At 51.7% G+C, this 15,882-nt stretch overlaps 1 protein-coding gene across 1 annotated transcript; it reads right to left on the bottom strand.

The window, feature by feature from the left end:
• Positions 1-338: 338 nt before the first annotated feature.
• Fmod (fibromodulin) lies at positions 339-10,972 on the bottom strand. The gene is made up of 3 exons (XM_052199820.1): positions 10,847-10,972; positions 7,145-8,130; positions 339-2,075 (listed from the first exon to the last, which is right to left on the bottom strand). Exons 2-3 carry the CDS (start codon positions 8,121-8,123, stop codon positions 1,924-1,926), a joined length of 1,131 nt encoding a protein of 376 aa, XP_052055780.1. The 5' UTR covers positions 8,124-8,130; positions 10,847-10,972; the 3' UTR covers positions 339-1,923.
• Between the last annotated feature and the right edge of the window lie 4,910 nt (positions 10,973-15,882).

The raw sequence follows: 15,882 nt of genomic DNA, 5'->3' as shown, positions 1-15,882 counted from the left end.
CTGTGTGTGTGTATCTGTGTATATCTCTTTGTGTGTGTCTCTGTGTGTGTGTATCTGTGTGTGTGTGTGTGTGTCTGTGTGTGTAGGGCAATGACAATAACAGAAACAAACAAAACCCAACCCTCAAACCCAGTTTTTCTTTCTCTCGGAGACAAATGGATGTGTAAATAGTGAGAAGAAATCTAGAAATTTTTCATAACACAACACTTGCTAACTTGAGTTTTTATATGTGCTACTTTTTAAAAAGCTCTTATAAAAGACGGAGTGGCTATGGTTCAGGGCCTGTGTGACTCAGCGCCCCGAGGCGATGTCGAGGGCTGCTACCAACAACCCCATCCTTCAGATGCACTTATAAAATAACTTTATTGGTCAGGTTAGCCACCATTCATGCTTGCTTCGTGCTGAGGACCCTTTATAGAGGCATGATGGCGTCCGCATGCAGGTGCTTCCCCGGAGCCCTGGGCAGGGCAGCCTAGCTCTGCACGTGCTGCTCTCTGGTTGAAACAAGCTGGTTTGGCTTTTGTGGATTTCAGGTTCTGGAACCCATGGCACAGTCTAAGCACCCCGCCCCGCCCCGTCCCTTTCAGAGACGCTTACTCTCTAAGTGCACGCAGTCAGGGGTCTAAGGCATCTGGGCAGGGACCCACCTCAGGCTAACAACTCACAACTGATTCTTGCCGCTGGCCACCCAGGTGGCTCTATCCCAGCGGAGTCTAGAAGAAGCTGTTGGTTGTACCTAGGCAATATCACCTTCAAAAAGAAGAGGGGGTTGCTCTCAGACAAGCTACGAATCACAGGCACCATTGGGCATAAGGCATGGCTCCACGGTGTGAAAGCTGAGAAAGCCAGGTCTAGTGCAGGCAAGACTTGGGCCTGGCCAGGGCTTCTTGACCCACTGAGCATCTCTAGCATTATGGACAAACGAGTTATTGATCACCCCCTAGTCTGGGTTAGCGGAAAGGTCCTCAGCTGGTGGAGTCTGCCTCTGCCCTCTGGGTAACAAACCTTCACACTTGGATCAAAGGATTGGCAGAGGCTCTCTCTCATGTTTTGGAAACCACACTTGCCCCTTCCATACTAGAAGCCCAAGAAGGGGTACAGATCATGTTGGGTCAAATGAAGCCAGAGAGGGGGCGCTGCCCCTTCAGTTCTGCTATTCTGAGGTGTGACCCTTCCTCATCTTCCTATGGATCCTGATAATGATCACTCAATTCTTCCCTCCTCTGATAGATTCGCCATTATAGAGCTGGTTATCCCCTCTGCCTTCGAGTCATAACTACCATTATTATGCTGTTCAGTATGGTGACTTTAAACAGGTAATTTGTGTGTGTGTGTGTGTGTGTGTGTGTGTATATGTATGTGTGGTGATTTTAGACATCCTTTTAACCTCAGAGAGTAGTGTGGCCTTTCTCCACAGGTTGTTGAACAGCTATGCACCAGCCTCTGTGTCTGCAGAGACATTAGAAGAGGCCTCAGTGAAAGAGGGCAGAGCGGGTGAGCTGGGCCGGGAGGAGGTGGCTGGCCAAGAGGTTTGGATGTTTTGAGGAGTAGTAAGTAGGAGCCCAGAGCAGCTGGCCATGCTGTTGTCTGGAACTGGTTACATGCTACTGTCTTAAGCAAGGTCATGGGGGAGGTTGAGGGACCGTAAGATTTGGGGGCTAGACTCTATGGCTGTTTCTTTTACCACCATGTTCGTTCCCTGCAGAAACTGGCCTGGCCCCTGATCCCACCTAACTTTACCTATCGGAAGGAGACTGAATAAGATTCTGTGGACTTCTATCATGTGCTTGTCCCAGACCATCCAGCAAAAGCCAAACCAGACCTTCAAGCCAAATGCAGCGGGGTGGCAGGGTGTGTGCTGGGACCCCAGTGCCCGGAGCCCGGAGCCTGGAGCCCGGAGCCCGGAGCCCAAGGCGAGGCCCCTCAGATCTCGATGAGGCTGGCGAGGCGCAGGCAGAGTGGCGCGTCCACCGGCATGGCGCTCCGCTTGATCTCGTTCCCATCCAGGCGTAGGACCTGCAGCTTGGAGAAGTTCATGACGTCCACCACCGTGCAGAAGCTGCTGATGGAGAACTCTGGCGGGACAAGAAGGGCGGGTGGGCGGGAGAAGCCCAGCTTAGGAACCAGATACAAAATGGGTATAAAGTGCCCCCTCTGAGCCCACTGAAATAAAGAGTGAAGACGCGGGTGGGAGTGGGGTGGAAGAGTTGAGATGGGGACTAACGTATTTCCGAGCTGGAGTCAGACAGATTGGCACTGTTGGGGACCGTGCTGGGAACAGAGCCAGTGCTGTGTGAGCCTCCCCAACTCAACCTCCTACTCCTCTACTCTCCGCCATGCTTTGCCACCCCCTCCCGGTGTCTTTCCCACCAGGCCTTGTTCTTTTTCCTGTCTGTGGACAGCAGGGGGAAGCAGAGGGTGGGAGGAGATCACAGCGTCTCTAAAGGCTCTGCGCACCACAAGAAGACCGCTCCAGGAATAGGGGCGCACTATTCTTGAACATTTCCTGTTTGCAGGTACAGAAAGTGGTAGGAAGTGAAAGAGAGAAATCCTAGAGGCCAACCTGAACTACACAGTGAGTTCCAGGACAGCCAGGGGCACACAGAAAGACCCTATCTCAAGAAAACATCCTAAACCAAACAAAATCAAACAACTAATTCCCCTGCCTTCTTGTATGATTACATAGGCCTTTTTTTACTTTGGGGGACAGGGTCTCATATAGTCCAAACCACCCTCAAACTTACTATGTAGCCTCAGATGTCACATTCTCCTGTGACACCTCCTGAGTGTGGTTATCACAGCATGGACCACCACACCTTGTAGTCTGCCTCTTTTATTTAGGTTTTTCCTTTTCAATTTTCAGGTGTGTATCACGTTTGCATGTACTGCAACACCCGTGTCTGTGTGCACATCTGTCTGTGCGGCCCAGTGTTTATGTCAGGGTCTATCTCATCAAATGCTTACCCTCACTGAGGTAAGGTCATTCAATCAAACCCAGAGCTTGCCGGATCTCTACTCCGGGTAAGAAGCGCTCTTGCTTTAGGGATCATCTGTCTTCTGAGGTTAGAATTACAGGCAAGCTGTCACCACCACCAGGGGAATGTTCTAGCGTCTGCAGCCCTGACCCCAAACTCCCCACTACCACAGGCACTTCGAGGGCTCTGAGTGTCCTTGGATGTCTTTCCCACAAGACCTTGTAGGTTCTGAGGAACGGAACTTTGGATTGGCTGAGTGAGGACGGGACAGAGTCACACACACCCTTAGGCCATGGTCTCTCTTATTCTCAGAGGTCTCTGGGGACTCTTTTGTAGAGGAGTCCCCCTAAGCCATGAACCAGATGTTGTAGTTGTGGGTCACCTCAACACAAAGCTCCCCACAGCTGTCTCTGTTGTCCTCTCTGTGGATAAGACCACAGTCTACTGCCAGTAACTTGAAAGGGAAAGAAGATAATCAAGACCCCCAGTTCAAACTCCGAAAGCGGCAGGGAAGCCCTCACTGGAAGCCATGACGCCTGCGGCTCCCCAGAAGGCACTCTTATCTTCTCTGCGAACTGGTTTAGAATGAAGTGGTGGGTGGGGTGGGGCATCTGGCGTGAACATCATTCACAGATACCACCAAGATACCACCCGCAGCCGAGAGCTGGTAGAGAATAGAGCTGGTTTTGCCCCCCATCTAGTAGCAGCTAACCCACTTTTTACAGACAATGGGGGTTCCTGGGGGGGACAGTGGAGGTAGGGAGTGTGAAAATGAAGGTTCCCAAGAAAGTTGGCACAGAAGGCTGAGACTGAGGAGGAACGTGGTTTTGAATCAACACGGTCAGTTGCTTTTAAGTCTCTGTGAAGAACTGCCCGAGATGGGTTGGTATGCCGCGGCAAACCCCCGTCACACTGCCCGAGAACACAGACTTCAGGCCCGGAGAAGAATTAGGTCCCGGGAAGAGCGGGGCTGTGAAGTACACTTTGAGGAGGAGCAGAAGAGCTGAGACACTTCTGGGTGTTTCCCTTCTGGTCTCTGGGAATAGATTTAGTGGGTACAGTGCAGGTGGGCTTGGGGCTGTCACCTGTGTACAGGGGCCAGGAGGGACATGAGGGGCTGAGTTTTATTGTCCCTTTCAGTCCTATTTGGGACTGAGCCAGAGGTCTGGACATGGAGCCTGCAGAATGAGCTAGCATCCAAGCTCCCAGTTGTGGGCACGTATGTGTGGGTCATACGTGTGGGTCATGCCTGTGAGCCACCAGACACGGCAATTAGATGAGATATTCATGGCGGCTCGAAAAGCACTCCTCCACACACCTTCCTCAAGCCCACAGGAGGTCAGGGCTTCTGTCGGGAGGCCTGGCAGACATTTTTCCAGCCCAGATTATAAATACTGACACGAGTCTTTCCAAATTCCAGTCCTGCCCCACTCCACTGCATCCCACAGCTTCCGAATAACATTCCGTGGCTCTGTCTGCTCCACCATCCCCTTCTGCCCTGCCAGGTCGGAAGAACTGAGGGAGGCGTCTGGGCAAGAGAGGTGGAGTGGTGATGGAGGTGGTGGGGAGAGTGCTGCCTGGTCTCCTGAAGGCCCGGAACTCCTGTTCTGTCGGGTCCCCTTACCACACCTTCACCCCAGCATGGTCACCGGCTGCCAGTGCAGGAACACCTCCTTCCTGGTTACCCAGGTGGCAGACAAGCTAGGGAGCCATTTCCTGCATCAGGGCCGGGCTGTCCCTGTTCTCAGTCAGAGACATCTGGCTTTAGGCCCCTTACAAAAGGCAGGAGCTGGGGGTTTCTACCTTCCTTAGTCTGGGTGACCTGGAGCACAGCTTTTCTTTTATTGTCCCCATGGTGACAATTCAGAAAACAAGTGCCCAGGCCATGCCTGTCAACTCTAAAAAAGGCAACAAGAAGGCAACCACCAGGGATTGACTGGGAAACGGCGCCACCAGGACCTCTGGGTCATGTGCTCTGCACACACAGCTTACTAATTCGAGACTGATAAGGCACGGGGAGGGGGGGGGTAACTTTGCTTATTAAAGAGAATCTGGGAGAGAGACTTAGTGATAACCCGGAAGGGAGGAATTACGTCCACACCTGGCACACAGGGATTTGGGGAAGATGCTGACGTCTCCCAGGGGTTTGAACAGAGAGTTTTCTTGCGGGGCCTCGAGACAACTCAGTGAATAATTTACTTTCCGAGGAGCTTTTGGGAGAGAGGTGGCCTTGCATCTTACTGGATATTTCTGCATAAAGACATAAGGATGACTAGATGCTGTGACAAGTCTCTCCTTGCCACCCACCTCTCTCTGATTGGAGAGTTAGGCATTGGCTCATGCGCTCTTTCCCAGAGTGCCTTTCTGCCACATGTTCAGAGTTACACTTGGACTAGGTACAGCGTATGGTGTGACATTTCTTATAGAATAGCTCTTCTGAATTCCGAGTAGGTGGCAGGTGACTGCAGGGTGGCACATGCAGCTGTGAGAAAATGGCAAACGCTGGCGGTGTGTGGCATCTTTAAGGTAGAATAAATGACTCCCATTGTCACCTTGGGACTGACAGGACTCCTCCCCCAAAAGAGAGACTTGAAGTAAAAGCCACTGTTACTCCTGGAACAGTGCCTTGCGGTTCAAATGAAAGGACCAGACAGATAGCGTTTGACTTCAGAGCCCCATTGCAACCTCTCTATCCTCCTGAGCAAGGCTGTCTGGTTGTTAACATCTTGTTAAATGACTGATTTGTCCCCTGAGAAGAGAGAGGGAACCGGAGAGGACAGGGCAGGGTATCCCTGTGCTTTGTTGGTTCATTCTTTCTCAGCAGGCTGAAAGAACTTCAAAGCCCACTGCCTGGGCCACAGGGGGAGGGGCCCTAAATGCTAGCTCGCCTGTACTTTCCAGCAAAGAGCAAGACATCAAAAGCCGCTGGGGTAATGCAAGCTTGCTCTGAACAGGAGATCCGAACGGAAAGAGGCTGAAAGGCTGCTAGTCGATCAGAAATCCATTTTTTTTTAAATCTCTCAGAGAGGTAGTCCTGCCTGTGCAGGGAAGTTCTTATAAAGCACACAGTCCTGTGCTCTTTCCCCAAGGCTTCGGGGTGGCCAGGCTCCTGTTGCCTCAGGGAGGACCTTTGCCTTGCCACCAGGGGTTCCTTGGACTCCAGGGAGAATGTGGGCAAGAAGTCCCACATTCAGTTCTGGGAGGGCTGCCCATTTTTGTTCATCGACTGGTAAGTTTGAAAAAACAAACAGCAAAACAGGAGACTAGCTGTGCAGGCAGGAGTCATGGGTGTGTGTGTGTATATGTGTGTTTATGTGTGTATGTGTGTGCGTGCGTGCATGCACGTGTGTGTGTGTGTGTGTGTGTGTGTGTGTGTGTGTGTGTGTGAGAGAGAGAGAGAGAGAGAGAGAGAGAGAGAGTCTGAATCCTCTGGTCCTCTGGTGACTGTAAGGGGGCCTCAGGGACCTTGGCATCTTACCAGCCCATCCACCCCCTAAGGCGGACCCCAGGAGAGAAAGAACACCAAGTCTCCTTCTCCATGAATACCCCCCAGAGCGGTCCTTCCTAACCTTCCTGATGCCGTGACCCTTTAACACAGTTCCTCATGTTGTGGTGACCCCCAACCATACAATTATTCTCATTGTTACTTCATAATTCTAATTGTGCTACTATTATGAATCATAATCAATTATGCAGGATATCTGATGTGCTACTCTTGCGAAAGGGTCATTCGACCCATGAGGGGTTGAGGCTTACAGGTTGAAAACTGCCACTCTAACGTTTTTTTGCCTTTTTTTTTAAACAAAAACAAAACCAACTCATTTCTCAGTGCTCCTCAGCCATGCATCCCCAGCTGTCTCTGACCTGTGACTTGTTAAGTGGCCAGCTCTTTCCACCAGTTCCCCATGCTAATCGTCTTTATCCTGCTTCCCCCAGCCCATGTGGTCACCTTGAAAGCCTTAGACTGGATCTTGCTTCTCCTAGGATGTGGTCTTTGGAGCCAACCAGCTTTGCAGTCAGCGCTAACCTGACTGGAGGACCAGTGTGTGCCTGGCTGACTACAGACAGGGCTTTGACGGTCAGTGCACTTGACCGTTAGGCTCCCTAAGCTCATCTTTTTTGTATTCCCATTGACATTCAAGGAGTCCCCTCCCCGGCCCGGATCTCACCGTTGATCCTGTTGCCCTGGAGGTAAAGGTTCTCCAGGTTGGTGTTGACAGGCGGGATCTTCTGCAGCTGGTTGTAGGACAAGTCTAGCTCGAGGAGGCTGCTGGAATTGAAGGTGTTGGTAGAGAGGCCGTTGTTAGTGAGACTGTTGTGAGACAGCCGGACATACAGCAGCTTGGGTGACCCCCGGAAGTAGCTGTCGGGGACGGTGTAGACATTGTTGTGTTCTAGGTACAGCTGCTCCAGGGCCGAGGGCAGGCCGTCAGGTACCCTTCGAAGGTGGTTGTAACTCAGGTCTAGTAGGATCAGGGACCGGAGGCCCCTCATGGAGCTTCCGACTTCCTGGATCTCGTTGTGGTGGAGATACAAGGCTGTGAGGTTCTCCAGGCCCTCCAGAGCATTGTTGGGGACCCGCGAGATCTGGTTGTGATCCAGGTGGAGCTCTCTGAGGGATCGAGGCAGCGGGCCGGGCATCCGGGTCAGGTTGTTGTGATCCAGGTACAGCCTCTCCAAGTGCCTCAGCTTGGAGAAGACCTTCCTGCCTACCTTGTCACTGGTAATCTGGTTGCCATGCAGAGCGATCCAGAGGAGCCCAGTGGCGTTGTCAAAGACGCCTTCCTGGATGGCAGAGATCTGGTTGTTTTGGAAGTAGACGTACTTCATGCGGGAGGGCACGAAGGGCAGGTACTTGAGGTTGCGGTTGTCACAGTACATGGCTGTGGGGAAGTTGGGGGGACAGTCGCATTCTTGGGGACAGTCACGGGGCTCTGGTGGAGGTGGCGCGCCGTAGGCATAGGCTGGGCCTTCCTCTACTCCGTAGGGGTAAGGCTCGGAGGGCTCGTAGGGGTAAGGGTCGTAGGGGTCGTAGTAGGTGGACTGCTGGTTTCGGAGGTATTGGATCCACCAGTGAGAGTCTTCATCGTACTGGCCCTGGGAAAGCGAGCAGAGCCCGGCCAACAGCAGGATGCAGGCCCACTGCATTGCGTCTCTGCAGAAAGGGAGAGGACAGAGCAAGAGGGGGCATGAGTGAAGGTGCGGGGGCAGTTGGGTAGCTCAGGCTGGCTAAAGGCTCTGAGCTACGCAGATGACATGACACGGGGGCTACAGGCAAGCTCTGGAGGGCAGGACCTCCTCCTCCTGGCTCTGCACACCTGGAAGCTGGGCCTGCGGAGCTAGGGAAGGTCATCTTTGTAGCTTCTGGTCTTGTAGCAATGAAAAGAGCCTGAGATTAGAGAAGAACCCTGGGATGTGGGCTGTGGGTTGGGGGAAGGGCAGGTCCTTCGCATCCTCTAGCACCCTGAGGTTCTGTTATTGAAGCTGAGAACCTTTTTCAGTACCATCTCTCTGTCTGTCTGTTTCCCCCTCCCCCAATTGTACACCTTCCGGTATATGGTGGGATACTTCTGGTATATGGTGGGGGTACTTCCGGTATATGGTGGGGGGTACTTCCGGTATATGGTGGGATACTTTGAGGCCTGAAGTCCCATCTTGTTTGGACTCACAGGGAATTTTTTCCTGTGAGTCCAAGGACAAGCTGGTTCTTCCCTTGTCCAGGAAGCCTCCAGAAAGGACTGGGACTTCAAAAGGGAATAGTTGAGCTACTTCCTGAAGCTCCTTTGGGTCTCCTGGGCAGCCTGGGGGTTTGTGGTCCTGAGTGTGTGGGAGGGCGTGGCTCCCCTGTGGCCACGCCACAGTCTGGGCTATTCTCCAAAGGGCCATCGCCTGTGGGTCTTCTGGGAGAGAAAAACGCACTGGTTAGCAGCTTGTGGCTAAGTGTGTAGCCAGCCTTCAGTCTTTCCAGACTGGGAACCCAGTATGGCTCTAATGATTGTCTTCTGGGCTGACTGTACTGTGTCTGGTCTGGTCTGCTTCTCTCTTCTGTGGTCCTGAAGAGCGAAAGACTTAACAATCTTCTCACCCACCATGAAGATCTCAAGAGACATGTGAGAGGCAATTGAAATGAATCAGGGACACTGAGAACTGGAATAGAAATGGAAGGGAAGCCAGGAAGGAGATTCAGTCTCCCTTTTTGAGACAGAGTCTCCCTGCACAGCCTTGGCTGTCCTGGAACTCACTATATAGACCAGGCTGGCCTCGAACTCTCAGAGATCCACCTGTCTCTGCCTCTTGTGTGCTGGAGTTAAAGGCATGTGCCACATACGAGGTATACCGTCTCCTCTTCTAAGCAACCTCCTTCAAGTGATGTCACCTGGCTTTCCAGGCTCAGCACCCATGCTGCTGAGGAGTCTGCTGCATTAGGGCTTGCTAGCAAGACAAACAAGGTACGCTGGGGCCTCCAGAAGGGAATCTGCAGGTGTCGACAGATGATGGTGGGGGCATGGGTGTCGTATTTGAGCTAGGTGCTCTACCCCAGGCTGCTATGGCCCGTGCACTGCCTAGTCCCCGTGAACAGAGGGACCTCCCAGGACACAACTATTAAGACAGAATACTTAGAACCTTTCCTGGTGCTCTCACCATTGGGCTGGGCTGGGGTTGGCAGCTGTGGACAGGGAGTCCTATGAACTGATGAGAGGAGACCCAGCTACGACAGTCCGACTTCTCCATTCCGGGGCAGCATCTCTGCTCCCTGACAGCAGTTCCCTCATGGCTCTTCATCCCACTGTTCCCCGGATGGCTCAGGACGGGCACTCTGGCTCATCCCCGGGCAGCCACAGTCCCTGGACAAAGAGTCCCAGTGTTCCTGAGGCTCAGAACCAACTGCCCACTGCCTAGGATGCTGGCTGGTCCCCGCTTGGGCCAGGAGAGAAGACGGATGGAGCGGCCCACTGCCAAGAGAGCATTTTTCCATGCACAGCCTGGACTGCCTCAGGACCGACCAAGGTGGCTGTTTGGAGAGGGCTGGCACACTGAGCCTCTGTCCATTCTGTCCCTCTTCCAGACTAGGCACTTTGGCAGAAGGGGACTACCTTCCTCTTCAAGGCTCAACTTTCTGTGGGGCTCCATGCCCAGTCACAGTGGCTTCCCCTCAGAGCTATGGCTGCTGGAAGGGCTTAGTTGGAGAGCAGGCCTGTCCCCTCCCCACCGGTCTAGACTGTGGCTTCAGGTCTGCACGCCCTTACATTGTTTCTCGTTGCGCTAGAGACCCTCTATTCAGTGTGAGGGTTCCAGGAGTGATGCTCTCAGACGTGAAGATCCTGACTCAGGAGCTACAAATGTCCTATTTTGTTTCTTCACTCTGGGGAAACTCTCTCCTATCAGAGCTGAGGTCAAACTAAAAACCATCTCCTAGCCTGAGTGGTTCCCCCACTCCATCCATGGCTCCTTGGATCAATTTTTTTAGCCTCTCATTTTTACTCCAACAACACACATATCACACAAAGCCTGCCTTCTAACATTTGGGTACCATGCCCCTCTCTAAGAGATTTCTGAGACTGTCTCCAAAGTGCCCCAAGTCCCAGCATCTTGAAATTCATGGGTAGCAACTGAGAGGCATTGCAATTTTCTTCATGTTTTCCTATCTGTGAAAGAGAGGCCCCCAACACCCACAGGGAGCTGTAGGAGACAGGTAACCTGTCGGAGCCCCCGCCCCATGCTGCCGCCTCTCTTCAGCATCCCTGGGAGGCATGGACCAGGTGGGAGGAATAACTCATCTCTGCCTACTCTTCTCCCCAGCCTTGTCCTTCCCCTGTTCCTTTTTATAGAACTGCAGGGGATCAAACCTAAAGAGATAGGACCACACTTACCCTGGGCTGAGCCGTTCAGAGTGACCACGTCCTTCTGTCTGGCCTCCTTGGGTTGGAGAATGTGGGAGAGAGGGAAGAGAGGAGTGAGTGGCTACGGAGAGTGTGCAAGTCTGTGCCGGGCCAGGGCCCGCCCCCAAATTCCTAATCAAATATCTTGAAGAGGGGCTGAGGAGCCTAAGCTGGCTTCTTCAGTCCTGTAAGGGGAGGAGCTCACTCTCGGCTCTGCAAAATTCCATCCGACCAAGGCTGTAAAAACCACCTTCTTTCCACTGAGTTATCTTCCCTGGAGCATTGGCAGCCTGAAGTCTCTTGCTGTTGAATGAGTTAGCGATGCCCCAGAAGTTATTTCTGCCGTCTCTTGTGCGGTGCCTGGATTTCTCATTAAGCCCATAAAGCAGACACAGGAGAGGGAGGACCAAGGCTTGGAGAAAGAACCTTTTTAACTCTTTCAGCAATCCTGCTCCCCGAGGGGAGCCTGTACTTACCTTTCTTGGCTTAAGCATCCCGCGTAGCTAGATGTTAGACTAGTGTGTGGGAGAGCATGGTCTCTGGAGGGCTTGCTCTGGATCCAGTTGGTGGCGACCACTGAGACCTTTCTGCCACGGGAACAAATGGAAAAATCAGGGACTCTAACTATTGCTGCTGTGCCTTTAGGATGTGGAATACCTAAGCCAGGGGAAGATGCAGCTAGAGGCACGGGCTGGCTGGAGACAGTGAGGAGCTTTTAAGAGCACAGAAAAGATTTTAGCTTAAATGTTTAAAACTGTGTTTTATGAAGGAGACTGGCTGGATCCAATTTGCCTTCTGACAAGGATTTATTTTATTTTATGTTACGAGGAGTGTTTTGTCTGTGCACTACAAGCATGCAGTGCCCATCGACGCCAGGAGAGGGCGTCAGATCTCTTGGAACTGGAGTCAGAGCTGATTGTGAGCTGCTATGCGGGTGCTGGGAATTGAACTGGGTCTTCTGGAAGAGCAGTGTTCTCACCTGCTGAGCTAGAGAAAGGTAAACACGTCTGTCCGAATTTTAATTTGGCCCTTGGGTGGACAGTAGCAGCACTACAGAGTATGGAAAGAGACGGAAGGCTGGGAAACCTAAGTTAAACTTCGGATTTGCAAAGTTAGATGGCATTTAGACATTCCAGGGAAGAGGCAGACAGGCCGCTTGGTCTGAAACTGAACTTGGAATTGAGAGAAGCATGAGACTGTGGCTTACATTGAGCCTGGTTAGCTTAGATGAGCCAAAAGGGTCTAAATGCTCTCTCCTCAAATTCCTGGCTCAGATCCAGTCAAGAAGCACCCTTTAATTTAAAGAAATACAAAGAGGGAAACTCTCAGAGGGTCTGAGTTTGGAAAGTTTAAGAAGTGTCTGGGCAGACAGGGCTTTCGGTCCAGCTGTTGTTAGTGCAAGGCTGCCAGGAAGGGGTGTGTCCCCCTGCTCTAAAGGGTCTGTTTTATGGGGGCTGGAGAGATGACTCAGTGGTTAAGAGAACACACCTGCTCTTCCAGAGGTCCTGAGTTCAATTCCCAGCAACCACATGGAGGCTCATGACCATCTATAATGGGATCTGATGCCCTCTTCTGGTGTGTCTGAAGACAGCCACAGTGTAGTCATATACATAAGTGTCTTTTAAAGTCTGTTTCACATTGTCTTCTCATTTAATGACCATGGTGTTATTTTTCCCTGGAAGCAGGGTGACTGGCAGGGAAGGGGCTGAAGAGTAAGGGTATAGAATTCAGTCTATATGACTTCACAGCATACATTTTTCTAAAACTCTAGACTAGCAGATGTGCAGGGTGGAGGAGTGACAGGAATTCTGTTCTCAGGGCTGGGCTCACATATGGTGACACCCAGAGAATCGTGGCCGTCTGCTGTGCTCAAGCCGGGGTGTGTAGGGATAAGAGGATGCCGAGTGCCGGGGGTTCCTGTCTGTACACGTACTTTATTTACGTTTTGTGAAGAGAAACAGCCATGCTGGGTTCGACATGGCCCCAAGTGATGGGGACACAGAAGGCCTCAGTAGGATGCATGTTCCCAATAAAAGCATGTCTGATATTGTCGATAAGACAGAATGGTCTCAGGAGTCGGAAGGATAACTCAGCGGTTGAGAGTACTGTGTGATCTTGCAGAGGATCCAGGTTCAGTTCCCAGCATCCACTGGCAGCTTACAGCTGTGACATCAATTCCAGGAGATCAAACACCTCCTTTTGGCCTCTGTAGGCACAACACACACATACAAACACACACATACACAGCTCACACACAGACACGCACACACAAATGAAGAGAAAAAGATGGAATGGCATCAACGTGAGGAGGAAAGTGTACAGATGATTTTCTAGTCAGTGAGCACAGCAGTGGGCATGAGTCTTGTTGACTGGATGTAGTTCACACTTCTTACCTACTCTTCCTCTTCTTCCTCCATTTTTGTTTGTTTGTTTTTAGATAGGGTTTCTCTGCGAAACCCTGGCTGTTCTGGAACTCACTCTGTAGACCAGGCTGGCCTCAAACTCAGAGATCCACCTGCCCTCTGCCTCCCAAGTGCTGGGATTAAAGGCACACACCACCACTGCCCAGCCAGTTGACACTCCTTCGATGGGTCCAGATAGCTCTGGGAAATCTACCTACCAAGTACAAATGTTTATTTCGTGAAATCCCAGCATCCCAACTAAAACTACAGTTACTAACAATACAAGAACAGTAAGGGACGAAATATCAAGGGGAATCTTTCCCACATGAGCTCTGTTAAAGAAGTATCTGAGCAGTGAGCCTTGCACCAGGCCTTCTTTGCCCCACCGCCGGAGAGGTGCCCCACTTCCTTCTTTGCAGGAAGAGCCTGGAGCAGATGACTGTGAGGCAGAATTCCTGAGGGCCATGCACTGTCGAAAGTGCCTTGTGGCAACGGCAAGAGGAGGCTCTAACTCTGCTTTAACCGATTATCTGTTCTGGCTCTGAGATGTAGGATCCCGGAGCTTGGCCTCTGCATGGGAAGCCAAATACAGCATACAGATGCCCTCTGGGATGCAGAGGGACTCCACAGGTGAGGAGTCCATGCGTGACACAGGTGTTTTCCTGAAGGTGTTGAGCCAACACTGTCCAGTTACTGCAAACTGAAGAGATGGCTATAATATTCACTCAGTGTCCCTTGCCCCTAGCTGGACATACCAGGGACTTAGAGGGCATTCAGTAATTCAGAACTACATTTTGGGCTACCCATGGAGTGTCTTCAGTAATCAATCCTGGGTGGAGTAACCATTACTGACCGGGCCAGGAAAACTCTTGTCTTTCGAGCCAATTAGATTTTCCAGGGGTGCAGACCACTGTAGTTTCCTTCCTCCCCAGAAAAGGTCACATTAAACCACAGCCACCAGGCACAATTGATTGCTTCTGATGCCGGACCAACCCGTCTAGGAGGGATGAAATTACTTGTGACTCAAATCACACCAGTAAAGAGGTGGTGGCTTCAAACCCTGGTCTTTTCTCCCCAAGGGAGTTAATGACCTAGCCTTTGATCCCAGACAGCGCAGCAAAAGTGCACACAAGTGAGATTTTTGACTAGATTTAAGGGGGGTCACTAGGAAGATGGCTGTGCTAACACAATCCAGGCCTTCTGGCCTATCCCTGAGTTCTCCTGACGCCATAGAGGGAATTTAACTAGTCTGATATTTCAATGGAAAGTCTCGGTTACACTGGTACAACAAACAACGGTGCCCCAAAAGTTTCCAGGAGAGATGTTTTTGCTATCCGCTTGGCACTGAGGGCTCATTAAGAGCCTTTAGACCGTCTGCTCTTCCCAGAAGGATGAGTCCATTGTGATGTTGAAGCTGTAGAAAGACTTGTGTTCTTTCATCTGGAAGAGGAGCAAGACCTCAGTTCTAAGTCCCAGGAGAGGCTACGAGGTTCCAGAAATCCTTCTGCCAGTCTGTGTAAGATGACAGAGAGGCCTCGGCTGGGGCACCAGGGGTCATGGACATACCCTGAGCTTGCTTGTGCCCCCACTACACTGTTGGTCTGGCAGAATTGTTGTACGGTACAACAGTGGGCCCCAGGCAGGGGAGCAATGACTCCTCCTGCCCAGTGCCCCCATGCTGCTCTTCCCTGGCCAAGTGGTGGGCATGGGTCCTGAGAACATCTGTGAGCTCTATGGCCTCAGCAAAGCCACCTTCTTTAGCTGGTGGTCAGCTAGGACCTGCTGGAGCTGAGTCTGCTCTGGCTGCCAGAAGATCAGACTACACTATGAGCAGATGCCCTGCCATCTTTGTGGTTCACTGACAGCCATTTAGAAACTCCATTACCAGAAGTCCATAGCACCCTGTGAGGTCGCTGAGAATTAAGTTCTTTGCTCCTGGTTTCAGTGTGGGAGGATGTGGAGTCTTAGTGTTTGCAGAGTCAGGGGATTTTCTGAAGGTCTTTATGCAGAAAGTGTCCAAGCGAAGACCATACTAGAAACATCTTAGATTGCCCCCAGTAGGATGTTGTGTGTTCTTGGCCGGTGTCAGACCAACTTCACCTTTACCTGTTTGGGGACCTAAGAACATCACAATTCTTTGGCACGGGAGATTTTTGTATGTAAGGAACCTAACTTCCTGACCTCAGGGTGATTCCTAATACTTCAGAGCTCTGCAGTTTCTCTGGAAGAATTTCTCTAAGTGTCACGTCAGATGCACCAGGATGCAGCCAGCGAGTGGTGACATCCGCACACCCTTTCAGGGAGCCAATCCAGAAGTCTTGGAGATGTCTCACACCAGGAAGCCTCTGGGTACTGCTCAGTCCACACCGACAGGAGGAGCTATATGCGTAGCCAACACATGCTGAAGTTGCTAGGCCAGTAGGTCTCCTAGATGAAGCAGGAATAGATGGTGCATGCCAGACCTGGGAGGCAAAGGGTCCCCAGCTTCACGGCACACTTGTACTGGGCCCCAGGCCGCAGCTAAGAAGCGCCCTGCATGGCTGTATGCAGAAGGCTTGGAGGTCCTACAGCCACATCAAAGTGATTCAGACCGGTGAGGCTCCATACCTGTACCCTAGGGTCTCT

Source organism: Apodemus sylvaticus, chromosome 12, assembly GCF_947179515.1.
Source record: "Apodemus sylvaticus chromosome 12, mApoSyl1.1, whole genome shotgun sequence".
NCBI classification, from domain to species: domain Eukaryota; kingdom Metazoa; phylum Chordata; class Mammalia; order Rodentia; family Muridae; genus Apodemus; species Apodemus sylvaticus.
This window is presented reverse-complemented; position numbering and strand designations above follow the sequence as displayed.

What these genes read in the sequence shown, in the direction of transcription:
- Fmod (XM_052199820.1), bottom strand. Translation starts at nt 8,123, where the DNA reads ATGCAGTGGGCCTGCATCCTGCTGTTGGCCGGGCTCTGCTCGCTTTCC. An exon ending in CCAGGGCAACAGGATCAACG is followed by an intron (nt 2,076 to 7,144) that starts GTGAGATCCGGG and finishes TTGTCCCGCCAG; the next exon opens with AGTTCTCCATCAGCAGCTTC.